The sequence below is a fragment of the Limanda limanda genome, chromosome 4 (assembly GCF_963576545.1).
Source record: "Limanda limanda chromosome 4, fLimLim1.1, whole genome shotgun sequence".
Taxonomy (NCBI): domain Eukaryota; kingdom Metazoa; phylum Chordata; class Actinopteri; order Pleuronectiformes; family Pleuronectidae; genus Limanda; species Limanda limanda.
The window spans coordinates 11,574,329-11,588,604 of NC_083639.1; the positions used below are offsets into that span (position 1 = coordinate 11,574,329).

The 14,276-nt window shown below is 39.9% G+C and overlaps 2 protein-coding genes across 2 annotated transcripts; both read left to right on the forward strand.

Annotated features, from left to right (window-relative positions):
• The first annotated feature begins 147 nt into the window (after positions 1-147).
• adipor1a (adiponectin receptor 1a) lies at positions 148-8,007 on the forward strand. Its single transcript, XM_061070066.1, has 8 exons — positions 148-213; positions 2,232-2,447; positions 2,529-2,645; positions 3,521-3,692; positions 3,876-4,062; positions 5,489-5,676; positions 5,959-6,152; positions 6,305-8,007. Exons 2-8 carry the CDS (start codon positions 2,301-2,303, stop codon positions 6,431-6,433), a joined length of 1,134 nt encoding a protein of 377 aa, XP_060926049.1. The 5' UTR covers positions 148-213; positions 2,232-2,300; the 3' UTR covers positions 6,434-8,007.
• Positions 8,008-9,019: 1,012 nt separating this feature from the next.
• rabif (RAB interacting factor) lies at positions 9,020-11,290 on the forward strand. Its single transcript, XM_061070067.1, has 3 exons — positions 9,020-9,117; positions 9,431-9,583; positions 10,865-11,290. The coding sequence occupies exons 2-3, from the start codon at positions 9,440-9,442 to the stop codon at positions 11,111-11,113; spliced, it is 393 nt and encodes a 130-aa protein (XP_060926050.1). The 5' UTR covers positions 9,020-9,117; positions 9,431-9,439; the 3' UTR covers positions 11,114-11,290.
• The last annotated feature ends 2,986 nt before the right edge of the window (positions 11,291-14,276 follow it).

A 14,276-nucleotide genomic window follows, 5' to 3' on the forward strand; every position in this document is an offset into this window, starting at 1 on the left:
TTCAAATGCGTAAAATTGCCGTTAAAAAAAGGCAAATTTTAAAGAAAACAACACAAAGACATTTGAGGTGTTTTGCAGGCGTTGACGACTGCTTTTATTCTGAAAAGAAGTAGGGGGATTAGGTTTGCGGAAGAGCTCACGACTTCCGGAAAGGATTGTGTTTCGCATGTAGATAAATAATTCACCTTCCTGGTCCGAACGCCACCTTGTCAGGTAACTCTTTTCCTCTCGTTGAAACGGTAGCAGCAGATGTCGGAACAGCGGGTTTTAAAACATCAGCGTTAGTTGTCGTCTTGGAGGAAATAAAATCCGTGTCGGTTCAGGTGAATTCACAGAAGATCGTCGCGGCTGCTCGGCGCTAGCTCCGAGGTAACGCTAGCACTGCCCCATGGACAGCTGACTCACAGACGGATTGTGTGTGTTGTTTGTGTGTCTGCTTCGTGTACATCCAGTTCCTATGTTGTGCAGTCGAACCTACACCGTGGATTTAGATTGTGTGTTGCGGATGTTTACGTGTATTTTCTCCGTGTTGCCCGCGACGCTGCGGACCGACACATCCGTGCGGCAGGGTTTTGTTTGTGTTGCTCCGGGTCGAGGGTCTGCTTTGTGCCAGGACTGTCTGCACGCAACGCTGCTAACTTCCGTCGAGCCGATGCGTTTTCAAGGAGAGCAGCAGCAGCTTCTCTCTTCTGTTGTGGTGATCGAGAGCCAACGATGAGATTCACCAGCCATTTTACATCAGGACCGCGTTTAAAGAGCACCGTCCACGTATCAAGGGTTCAGAGCCCTAAACTAATGGCTGTGTTGCGGGTTAATAAATCACTGAGCAATGCTTTTCAGAGTCACATCAGTTCTAAACGAGCTACTTTGAGCTGGCCAGGCGGTGAAATATCCCCCCCCCTGCAGGACACGTCCGTATTTTAGCTAAAAAATTCCAGTTGGAGAAACGTCCGATGTCCGGTGGAACCACTCGCCATTGGGTCAACGGCTGCAGGACATCTGGACCCAAAAAGATGTATAGATTTATTATTTGATAGATAGTGATCCTTGAGGAAATCATTGATGTGCCATACCGCTTACAGCTTACACCAGACAGACAAACAACTATACGAAGAAAAGGACATAATCCACCACTATGAGGAAACTCAACCAAATCAGAGACCAATTCATGATACCATAGTAAAGTGCTGTCTTATCTCACACTGAGGGTTAATACTGGCAGGGGCAAATCGTGTATGAACCCAGTTTGTTTTCAAAGGATGGCACCACATACTGTCCGCCACATGGTAGCAGCTTAAAAACACAGTATAGTGGATGTTATGTCTACCAATACCCTCCTTTTCTCCACCGTGACTTATTTTGTGAACCTTTGTTAATGTTAATTGCTTAATGTGGTTTCATTTTTTAAACGACTTATTACAAATTGACAAATGCATTACCCTATATTAATGGTTTAGTAACATATGTTACAGCTTATCAGAAAGTGAGAAACATGGTACCATGTAAGAGACGTCCAGTGTTATACTGGACGAGGACTCCAGCATACAAAGTTGTTGTTATTAATGATTTTAATCTGGTCTGAAAAGTGTTAATTAACAATGTATTAACAGTAATGAAGTCAATAACTACAGGTTATTAAGTCCATGTAAATAGCATCTGATGCAGATAGTGGTACCAGGAAATGCTAAGTTATTTAATGGCTGTTATTAATCTGTCAGTGATAAAGAAGTGATCTTCTGGACTTAGGTTAAGCAGCTCTCAGTACATTATTTTCCCACCAACAAAATATAACATTGTGGGAGAGTTTAATGTTAAGAGAGTAAGGAATTAAGTTTGTTAATGTAAATTTGTTACTAAAAATTCAGTCATTGTACTAGAATGGTATTCAGTAGAGTGCATACCTCTGCTCAGGTTCTGTCTCTCCCTTATAATAGAACAATTTAAAGGAAGTGGTCTGAAAGTCCAGTATAGTTTACATCAATATCAATACAAAGAAAAGTATTAAATATAATGGAGGCTTTGCTCGTGACCTGGCACAAAACACAACAATAGCCTGATCTGCACGTAGATTTATTTTGTTTGTTTATTGCAACAGTTTGTTTACTCACTGCATTTGTTTTCTTTCTAGGTTCATGTCTATATTTGCCGTTTTGTGCAGTGCAGAGTTTATCGAGAGAAACTGAATACTAATGTCAAATTAATCAGTGAATTTGACTGTGCTTCTTGCTCAGGAGGAAATTGAAGTATACCGTCTGAAGCCGAATACATAGATTGTGAGTGGATCATCTGGCAGTCTCCCTATGGCCGCCCGAAACGGGTCTGCAAGTGATGCAGACTGCCGTATCTCTGAGGACTGCCATGTCCCAGATGTGGAGCTGATGGAGCTGGGGCCACTGCTGGAGGAAGGAGGGGGGCGCCATGCAGCATCTAAAGGCGCCCACCAAGAGGTACGTAAAAGCAGCTGAATAACACACCCAGAAACTTTTCTGCTCAGTAGCTTCAACTTTCTTTTGCGGTCTCTTTCGAAGGGAGCCGCGATGCTTGCTGATGAGGAAGAGGAGGAGGATGATGAGGTGGAAGAGGTCATGACTTTACCTCTCCAGGCTCACCACGCCATGGAGAAGATGGAAGAGTTTGTACACAAGGTACCAATGTCTGTTAAACTGAATACATGTTGAATTTGTAACAGTATTGCTTTTGATTACAGCTCCCGTCCAGGTTTTACTTTCCCACAATGATAGTCAAGGTTTATACAGAAACTGGGACCTGGGATTGAGGTTGGTGTGAACAGGTCAACACATTGTTTCCAACCTGGGCTTTGGAGAAATTCAATACTTACAATTCTTAGCTGTAATGTAAAAACAACAACAGTAGGTTTTCTTTAATAACATGGCTTTTTACTCTGTTATAAACCTACTGCGTCGTAGATATTGATAGTTAAGAAAAGAGATCCTATGTCCTTACACAACTATGCCCACAGTCTTAGGTTGAAGCAGCATAAATATTGCAGCAGCCATATTAAACGAGCAGAAACTCAACCCTCTGCTCAGCTCGTAGGTTAACAGGTGTGCAGCTCTGTGGTTTAGCGGCGAGGTTAATGGACGTTCAGTTGCAGACTTGGATGAACAGCAACAATCAGGGATTAACCCTGAGTGCTTTGTGTAGTTTGAGTGAGTCATATGTGAGTTTAGCATGATATTATATTCCACATCAGAAACAGGATATATCAGAAGGGCGTATACCTCGACCAAAGCCCAACTGTCCCCTAATGAAACCCAATTTATATTTTCTAAATCCAGATTTTTTGTTGGATCTGCACTAAATTGCAACAGTCTCCACGATGAAAATGTAACCTCCTTTGCAGAGATAATAAATGTATAAGAACTGCCCGTAGCACAATATGCAATCTATATCTGTTTAACTTTCATCTTTGTAACAATTCTCAGGGGTTAACTTTTCTAAATTCGCAGTGACTTTGAATTTGCATGTGTTTTAGTGAAAAGCTGTTGTTGCTTTTCAGGTCTGGGAGGGGCGCTGGAGAGTCATCCCTTTCCATGTCCTGCCAGAGTGGCTGAAGGACAACGATTACCTCTTGCATGGACACCGACCCCCAATGCCCTCCTTCCGAGCCTGTTTTGGAAGTATCTTCAGAATTCACACTGAGACAGGAAACATCTGGACTCACCTGTTAGGTGAGAATAACAAGCTGCACCCAGTGTACATGGCTTTACTACATTACTGAGTGTAGCCTTTGAGCAGCATTTTTTTATGTAGTTTACAACTAGACAGGTTGATTTGATCTAATTTGTATCTGGAAAAGTCTTGGACTCTTCTCTTGTTGACTGTCAGTGAACTCTATCTGTTTTCTCCCTCAGGGCTGATCTTATTCATTTGTCTGGGCACGTTAACCATGCTGCGGCCCAACATGTATTTTATGGCCCCGCTGCAAGAGAAAGTGGTGTTTGGGATGTTCTTCTTGGGAGCTGTGCTCTGCCTCAGCTTCTCCTGGCTGTTTCATACCGTCTACTGCCACTCTGAGAAAGTGTCTCGCACCTTCTCCAAGTAAGTTAACTGTCACACTGTCTCAAAGGAAGCATTTGTATTCTCTTATTTTACTTCAACTGGGTTTTCATGTTATTCATCCCTAGTTGTCATGATATTGAACCTGCAGTTCAGTGTATAAGCCCAAAGTCATAATTCAAAGCTAAAGGGTTCATAGTTCAGTCAAAACTAATATGATGGTACAACAATCTGTCTCAGTGAATTTAACTTATTTCAAGAATGTACAGTATCCTATTTCTAAATGAGGTGTTTTCTCATATCCCACATGTCATCCATCTGTTTCCATCTTTTTCCTTAAATGTACTATATTTTAGAAAGTGAGACATCCATGTCTTTTGAAAATATACTGCAAATCTAGGTGTTACTGTGAAAGTATGAAAACATTCAATCCACTCAGAAATGCACTCAGCCTGAATTCAGAAACTATGCCTGAGAATGAGCCCCGACCCCAGTGCATCACACCTGGACCTTCCTTCCTAAAAATGTTTTAACAACCCACCGCTGGGCTGTCCTTCTGATGCAAAGATTTCAGGAAGCAAATATATAATTATGTCATAACAAGGAGTTCCTACGTTTAGGGAAATTAGAGAGGACTGACTAAAGGTTTTATCTTTCTGCATTTTAGTCTGAATTAGATTGTCTTTTTAGCTCACCTGAGCACTGACTGACCAACAAGCATTTGCTTTTACCGGTGAGTCTATCAGTGGCAATAGTAGGCTTCCTTTAGTACCCTGTGGTTGGTCTGGCTGTGTGTGACCGTCAGTCAGCGTGAGTGAGAGAGGAGCTCAAAATAACTGTATTGAGATGATTTTGGTAAGTTGGTACTTCCCAAATACATCTTCTTACAGATCTATCAAATTATTCACCAGAGAAGTGAAACATTTTCAGCCTGACTTTCAATTTCTTTAGAAAGTGTTTGTAGCTCCAATGTGTAACTGATGAAGTCGTAAACAAAAAGACATTGAAAAAAGAACATTCAGGTGAGAGAACACAGGCGTCTCTCCATCACTCCTGTCTCTATGTTAAATGTACTTGAGTTGGAAACTCAACCCCGAGCTGCTCTTGAGTCTGACAGCGCTTTACACTGCAGCTCTGCTATTTGTGTTCAAGCATGAGTGAAGTGATTTATACTGATCTGTGGTTGAAGCTGCAACTTGTTTACTCAGTATCATCGAGTTCATTTGGGCTGAAAAATCATATATGATTGAACAAACTAAAACCTCAAAAATACTTAGAATAACTGTATGGAATTGTGTCTTTTTGCAATTCATCCTACATGAACATAAGAGTATAGATGTATAAAATGTAGATAGACTTAGGAATTAGCATAAATAGAAACATATGAAAACCTTTGCTTTATTTGCATCCAGCAGATGATCCAGTCAAACACTGAGCAGCTGTTCTTCTTCTCTCCTCTTTTCTTCAGGCTTGACTACTCGGGCATCGCTCTCCTGATCATGGGCTCCTTCGTGCCCTGGCTGTACTACTCGTTCTACTGTTCCCCTCAGCCTCGCCTTATCTACCTCACCATTGTATGTGTCCTCGGCATTGCTGCCATCGTAGTTGCCCAGTGGGACCGCTTCTCTACACCTCGTCACAGACCTACAAGAGCAGGTGCTCACCACTAGAGGATAATAACCACATTTTCAAGAAGTTGTTTCCTCTTTCATTTCCTGCAGCTGTTTGCTTGAGTTTGTGTTTTATGGTTCCACCACACATCTGTCACAGGGTTTTCTTTCCCGAGCAGATGTGATTATTTTCTTGCAGACTAAACCAAAAAGTAGGGATATGGTTAGAGACTGATAATGTGTGGTTTGCATGCTTTGTTTTCATGTCTTAAATAATCTTTTCTGGGTTTTAATGACACCAATAAACTCAAGTCCATGCTTCTTTTAGGTGTGTTCATGGGTCTGGGACTAAGCGGCATTGTACCCACCATGCACTTCACTATCGAGGAGGGCTTTGTTAAGGCCACCACAGTCGGCCAGATGGGTTGGTTCTACTTGATGGGTGCCATGTACATCACCGGTGCTGGTCTGTATGCAGCTAGGATCCCTGAGCGCTACTTCCCTGGCAAGTGTGACATTTGGGTAGGTATTTGCTATGTTTGCATATAAGAACTTTTTACATTCAGGTGATAAGTTACACAAATACCTTAGGATATTGTTTTGTTTCATGCAGGAAGCTCATCGTAAAGAATCTTACTATTGTATGTGTATTTCTTTCTCTCTCCGCCCCCTAGTTTCACTCTCATCAGATTTTTCATGTTCTGGTCGTGGCAGCTGCATTCGTTCATTTCTATGGAGTTTCAAACCTGCAGGAGTTTCGCTACGGACTTGAGGGAGGATGCACAGATGACTCTCTACTCTGAGAGCCCTGGCTGTGACTTACTCATACTTTTCTTTATAGCCCCACAAACAATACACAAACACGCACACACTTAAAATGCTGCTGGAATTGAGTATAGTCACTTGTTGCTCCTTGTACTTCTGATTTGCTAACATCCTGTTTGGGTTATTAGTTGTCTTTCTGGTTTGGCTCCTTTCTGCTCCAATAAAGTAGCATTAACTGGCCAATTAGATATAGTGGAACCCCCCACAGACACTACTTCTTCAATAATTATAAAATTTAAAGTCTGCATTTTCAATGAGGACTTTAACCAAAAACACATTACTGTAACTTTTTGGTCAATTCTTAGAAACTCTCTAGTAGCCCAACTTCTCCATAGTCTGTTACCATTGTGCAAGGGGTATAAGAGAGTATTACTTTTGCTGTAGCATAGAGCACCAACTATAAACTATTCCCTTTTTGTCCCTTTTAGTTTACGTGCAGGTTAGAGCCAGGCAGGTGTATATTGTAGAGCAGGACCATTTAGGTGCTTCAGGGCTTACACACACACACACTTGTTTTAGGAGGATGCAAGTATGCATACATAGTGTGTATGGATGTCACCAGATATTCTGTGCTGACTTTAACTGTACAGCTTTCCATTAAAACCTGTGGGACCACCACGAACCCACCGATTGCCCACTCTACAATAAAACAAAATGTACCCGAAAAACCCAGTTACTACTCTAAAATCTCATTGAAACAAAATAAAAAACATTATTATGAAAGTAGTATATAAAGATTAAATCCCATATATGAAGAGTATGACTTACACATGGGTTTAAGTTAGGCTGATTTGGACCAAAATTATTCATTGGCTGATTAGTTTCCTTGACCTTTATACTGAAATGCATAAAAAGATGTTTTGCATTTGTTGTGTTATTTTAATTGACAAAAGTCCCCAACAAATAAAAAATGCGAAGGAATTAAAACATGACAAACTGTAATTTTTATCAAAAACTTGTTTCTGGAGTAAAAGTTCATGGGCTGCGCAAAATGTATGGATCTGGATCGGTCTTCTTTTATTTGTTTTCTGTCTTTTTTTGTTCATGGTTAGGTATTTTTCTTCTAGATTTCAGATGCAATGAGAGGTGTAAATATCAAATGCACCTGGGTGTATACCATGAAATTCGAAACTTTGAATCACTATATGGGGTTTAAAATGTGTTATGTATGATTGATATAAACTTTTAGTATTCCTGTGCCTTAGGCCAAGGGAAATGTTTTTAAATGAAATGGCCTATCTTAACTGTCAAGGGAGCTTCAAGGATTTCCATATGTTGACTTTTCATGTTTTCCTTGCCATAAATATACAATCAAATCATCGAACGTACAACTCCATTGATAGGTTGTATCAACTGCTGTTTAAGACTCCTTTTTCTAGATCAACTTACTCAAGCTTTATTACAAAGACTAAAACAACGTGTATTCTTGACTTTGTGTTTTGTCCTGTGTAGAAAGTGATAAATCATACATTTCACTGAAATGTAAACATAAATATTTATTAATGGTAATCTTGGAAAATTATTGTAATAAATTTTTTTCCACATGTACAAACATGGTTTCCAGTTGTCTGTGATTTGTATACAAAGGTTCCTTTGAAACAAGCAGCTGATGAGTTTTTTACTCTCAGCAGTGTGTGCTTATTTATTTTTAGAAACATAAGATCTTTGAATTTAAAATGTCACAAACAACGAGCAACTGAAGACCACAGGAGTCGTCATCTGATGCTCATAACTTCTCTATAACTACAATTATTGTTAGCATGGTGTCTTTAAAACAGTAAAGTGACCTCTACAGAGTTCAGTCTGAAGCATATAAATCTTATAAACAACAGCTCCTCTTCATTTCCCTGTCATGCAGCATTTGCAGCCGCAGTGGCAGGAAAGATGTGTGGGTGTGGTCACAGCTGGTAAAGATCATAGAAACTTTGGCATAATTATGTCAAATTGCCTGATCATCAGTATAAATTTGATGTAATTAGAGCCTTCAATGTAAAAAAGTGCAGTCAGTATCTGCTTCAATACAGGTCTGCTTCAACATCTACCAATGTTAATTGATGATAAATATTTGTGCTCATCAGAAAAAATACTGATAAGCAGCAGCTGGTTAACTGCCACACTCCCATATGTGTATTTTAATAGTTTAATGATTCTAATAGAGCATTGCATTGGCAAAGGCGATCCAAAAATTAAATACGAACAATAATATGATATTGCTGCTTAATGACCACTTTTACTTGTCATACTTGAACTAATACAGCGATACAGTTTTTTTGTGGTAATTTAAACATTTTGTTAAAGACTTGTAACGCGGGATACTTTCATTGAATCTTCAACTTGGGTAATGTAAAAAATTCGCAATTTATCAGGAAGTGATATGATTTAACATTTTAAAAAGTTTAAGTAAAAACTTTTTAAACTGTGGGCATAATATCAAATATATATTTTATTTACGACAGATGTAGAAATTAAGTGAAACAATGTCCACCTCAGATTCTCGAGTCTTTTTAACCAGGAACCAAAGTACAGCCTTTGTTTCTGGACGAGAACATTTAGTGCCTGGTACACTTCAGAAGCAGCTAGTATGCTGGATTAGCTTGAGCAAACCTCTCTACCGTACCATTGTTTTGTCGTTGCCACCGCTTGTTTTTACTTCAACAAATAGGTACGTTGTGTTTGAATCTTTTTCAAGTATCCATAACTCTTGTCTATGTTTGTATAATGAAGCCATTTATTGTATAAAAGGAGGAAGCAGTGCTAGCATTGACGTTAGCATAAATGACAGGGGCGGGGCTTGCGTTCAGAGCTACTGTCAGGCTAATAGCTAATGAGATGAAACTTTAACTAAATTAGGTCATATATCTAAATTGACTTACGCACTACAAGGGTTCCATGTCCGCTCAGTCTGTGCTCCTCATCGGTCTGTAGCAGTCACTGTCTGTAGTGCATCACCATCTCTGTGCTCCTCTGTCTGTCAGCTCTCAGTGATGGAGGACACGGAACAGACCACAGACAGCACGGACCGCTCCGACCTGGTCTCCGAGGACGGTAAGAACAGCAAGTCGGTGCTGTGTCAGCGCTGCGGATCCAAAGTGCTGTGCCCGGGGATGGCTGTGTTTGCAGAGAAAGAGGTATGATGTGACACGTATGCTTCGCTAGGCCTCTTTGCTCACGAACACAGTCCGAATTGTTCAGGTTGTTCATTGTTCATCTTCCCTCACGACCAATGTTGGAGCCCCCCCTCCAGGGTTGTGTTTGTTCAGCTCCTCTTTTTACTCAAAATGGTCTAACATATTCTGATGATACAGTCGTAGTATCCCTATCAAGTGACTCACACAACCTCAGTCCGCACCTAGGGAGTGATTATAATGCTCTTCAGATCAACACAGTGGTCACAGAAGAGAATCTATTAGGCTCACATTCTGATTCTCATGAAGTATCTCCTTATAAATACTTGGGTGTCATGATTCACAATATATTATCATGGAAAGAAAGAAAGAAAATAAATTTCCTCCGCCACCCGAGGTATTTTTGACAAGTTCTTGTTGTTTTTTTTACGTATGTTATTAGGAGTGTTTTGCAGTACTGTAATAGTACAAGGTACGAGTGTTTGTCCACTACTTTGAAATCAAAGCTGCTCAGCCAAATTAAAATCTGCTCAAAGATTGTAGGCCAAAATCTGGAGAAAATCTATGAATCAGCTTGCCATAGTAACATACTAAGATTTCCCATCCAACCGGAGATACAAGGTTCCACGATTTAATAATGTGAGCTAATGAAATATGGAACTTAATCCCAGATCAAATGTACGTTGAAGGAGCGTCATCTTTTATAATGTTTATAATGTTAAATGTTTACTTTTTGGGATATTGATGTTATAATAAATGTATGAGTTTTTTGCTACTTGTCTTGATTTTTTTCTGCCTGCAATGTTGTAAATGGAGCTGCTAAATGACACAAAACAAATTTCAGATGCGTTCTGACATAGTATCATCATCATCATCATCATCATCATCATCATCATCATCATCATCATCATCATTATATGTCACTTTGTATCAGTGGGCTTACATAGACCGTGACCTTCAAGCTCAGTACAGTACTGCATAATTAGTATTAAATGTGTCTGATAGAAGCAGAGTTCCAGTTTGCATTACAGGGAAACAAAACCAGTGGTGAAAACATGCAAATAGACTGGTTCCTTTTAGAGCTCAAACATAGGTGGAAGTTTGATGTGGACTGTTTTGTCTCTCTTGATTGATCATATGCAACTAAATCATTTGTATCATACTTAGATTCATGTGAAACGTCTCATGTACACACTGGGCTAAGGAAACGAAAGAATTGAACACCTGCACTCGAGTTCTGTTAAGTGTTTTTATGTTAACAGAGGCTGTGTTTTCTCCCACCAGCTGTTCCTCCCCTCAATGCGGAAAAAGAGTGGCCTCAGTACCACAGAGGGCTCAGTGGACGGGGACACTCTCACCACCCACTGGTTAGTGGACGACATGTACACTTTTGAGAACGTGGGCTTCACTAACGACGTGGGGAGAATTAAGTATCTCATCTGTGCGGATTGTGAGATTGGACCAATTGGCTGGCACTGTTTGGATGACAAGAAAAGTTACTACGTCGCTGTGGAAAGGGTGAATCATGTGTAGTGCAAAGGCTGATATGATACCACAAGAACTTTTTGTTGTTTTTAAATGTGTTGGCAGGCTATGCAACTTTTCGTGGATTTACACTCGACTCCGGGCAACATAACACATCACACACACTCACACAGCGACAACAATGTGACCATTCTGCTCTAATAAAATGATTTTTTTGGGAAGGTGTGGATGTTGTCCTCCAGCTGTTTCCTGCAGAATGTCAGTTTCTTTTTCCTAGTGTTTTTTAATCTTTTTTTCATCTCATCAGTCATGTTGATGGAATTGAGATATCTGTGTGGAATCTGTTTACAAGAGTTAGTGCTCAATAATGTGTGGAATAGTGTTGCTTGTAAATGATCTGGGAACATCCTCTACCACTGAATAAAACAACAAGCAGGAAGGCAAAAATATACATATTCATAAAGATATATACAGTATACATATTCATGCCAGATATATAAAGGCAACACTGTCTGCTATGGAGCCAGTCAGTTACTAAACCACCAGTTGCTTTTCGGGGTCTTGTTGTTAGTGGGAGTCAAATCAGCAGACAGACTTTTCAGTTATTTACACATCAATATTCATAACACTGCATTACAAAAGTTGTGTCCTGAAACATTTAGTCAATCAGCAGTAAATTAGACTTATTTCTGATAAATGATTTAACCTCTAAGTAGATAAAAAAAGAAACCTTAAGTTATGGTCTCTCAAATAATGAGGATTTGTCGGTGTTGGTTATTTAACATCATTGTAAATTAAATATACCTTTGGATTTTGGACTGTGCATCTAACAAAACAAACAGTCTAAATACGACTGGTGGATGATCCTGGAAACCTGTGACTGCACTGTTTTTTTAACCTAAAATAAGTGAATTGGTTACTATTTTTAATAGATTATTAAATTCTGTATCTAATAAATTGATGAAGCCCTAACTGTTACTCATTGTTTTAAAGTGTCCAGTCTGTGGTAGTATGTATTTGCCCTAAGAAACAGGGATTTGATTCCATGCTAACGTCAACACTTGAGATTCAGCCTGCTGCATTTCTTTTGGTTTAGAAAGGTTGTGGCTACAGGACTAACTCTCAAGTGCTGAAAGAAACAAGTCCAAACTCTGTTACGAATTGCTCCGTGTGCATTTAGCAACAATAGTATGCTATTCAGTCATGCAGGAAAATGAATGTCACAGGATTTAGGACTTAGCTAGATAACTTTATTTACTGAATTTGAACTTAATGAACTTAATGAATTCTAACCTATTTACCCTAAAATGTGTCAGATCCCAGTAGTGTGGACAGGCCATACTAATAAAGAGATATAGATCATGTTTGATGAAAAAACATGAATATACTATATAGGGCACAAACAGTAGCAGTAAACAGTAAAATGAAAAGAGCAGAATCAACCACACAGCACCACATTACTGTGGCTGCACTCACTGAAGAAATACGTCCTATGAAAACAGTTCAATATTTTTGCAAGGGCGAAAGTGTGTGTGATGGGAGGGGGATAAATGTGTGGAGATTATGAACGTTTAGTTTATAATCTCCACACCTTCAGTATTTTGGGATGAATTTGCTCTATGATCTGGTCCATTGTTATTTAGGGTGCTGTGAAGAGCTCCTCCCACACCTAGCCAGTGACAGTGGTGCTGTAGTCAGCTGAGTGAGGGTGGTGGAGCTGTGTGCTCCTCTTCAGAGGCGGCTCATGGTACAGGTGACATAGGCGGTTGCCTAGGGTGAAAAATGCCGACAGGGCGGCACAAGAGACTGAATTATCATGACTTGACACATGCAATGTAAAACAATATATTAACGTCACACCATCATCCTCTAACCCTGTGACGCACCGGAGGAAGAAGCGCCGCGAAAAGCGGTCCGCCTCGTTTCCTCGCCCATGTTCGCACCGGCAGCGTAATGCTGGGAGAAACCGGGAAGCGCCGCGGCAACACACACACACACACAAGCACGTAATCTCCTGTGGGGGGTGGGGGGCGGCTAAAGGCTTGCGTAGGTCAGTCACCTGTGAAGACCAGCATCATTTACCCCTGAACCAGCGCGGAGAAATGCGCTCCGCAGGGAGGAGCCAGCCCCACGGCACTACGCTGCCATGGGTGGAACCAGGACACCAGTGGACACAGGAGCTGGGTCCGAACTCATGGGTAAGTTTGACAGGCTGTCGTGTTGGCAGGACTTCAACCACCTATACATTGAACAATATCTAATATGTAAATTTAAAAACAAAAATGAACCATAACCATTTCAAATTAAATATACATTTTTTTTTAAAATTAAATCAAATTTAAAAAAAATGTAAAAACTGCGCGCGCACATCCTGCGCAGAAGCCCATTGCGCAGGAAGTGCGCGCAGAGCTTTTTTATTTTTTTTATTCATTTAATTAAATTAAAATTTTATTTTTTTATGTTTAATTAATTTAAATTTACAGAGTGTAATATATTTTGCAATTAATAGGTGATTGAAATCCTGCGCCAGCAAATCACCCCCAAGGGAGTCAGCGATTGTAATTTGGACAAATTATCAAATTACAATTTTGTCTGCCTGTGTGTGCATCTGTATACAGTCCAAAAGTTATTGTGGATGCATGACAGTTTGCGTGTTTGTTGGGGGGCGCCAATTTGAAATCTCGCCTAGGGTGCCAACATTGCCAGGGCCGGCCCTGCTCCTCTTTGTGTGTTTTACAGAATAACAAACCATCACACTTCTCGAGTGTTATCTTTGGAATATTTTTTTAAAGGACAGTAGGAAATCACACATTTTAAAAAATTATTTTCAAGGGATTGTATCAAGTTTGGGTGATCTATTTGCTGGTGATTAAGAAAAGTTGACATTATTGAGGTAATAAAAGGCCAGAGCTAATCATGTGCTGGCTATGCAAAGGATGTGCAGAATTATTTTGTACATTTTGATTAAAAAGTTCAACAAATGACTCAATCACTTGGAACAATTGGACAGGAAGCAAGTGGTTATATAGCAAACACAGAACTGGGACAAATATAAACCTGTCTCATGTAGAGTGAAACAAGTGAGGTGGTACATCCTTTCTGTGAAATCTATGAGATGTGTCAAAGATTAATATATATTATAATATATTATTCATTAAATGTCAAATTTACAGTATATAATCATACATGTACAGTCTGATTCTCCAGACAT

Bases quoted from the DNA above. Each gene is read 5' to 3' on its own strand.
- rabif (XM_061070067.1), top strand. From the start codon at position 9,440: ATGGAGGACACGGAACAGACCACAGACAGCACGGACCGCTCCGACCTG. The intron at 9,584-10,864 runs GTATGATGTGAC...TTCTCCCACCAG, and splicing joins CTGTGTTTGCAGAGAAAGAG to CTGTTCCTCCCCTCAATGCG.
- adipor1a (XM_061070066.1), top strand. From the start codon at position 2,301: ATGGCCGCCCGAAACGGGTCTGCAAGTGATGCAGACTGCCGTATCTCT. The intron at 3,693-3,875 runs GTGAGAATAACA...TTTCTCCCTCAG, and splicing joins CATCTGGACTCACCTGTTAG to GGCTGATCTTATTCATTTGT. The intron at 4,063-5,488 runs GTAAGTTAACTG...TCTTTTCTTCAG, and splicing joins GTGTCTCGCACCTTCTCCAA to GCTTGACTACTCGGGCATCG.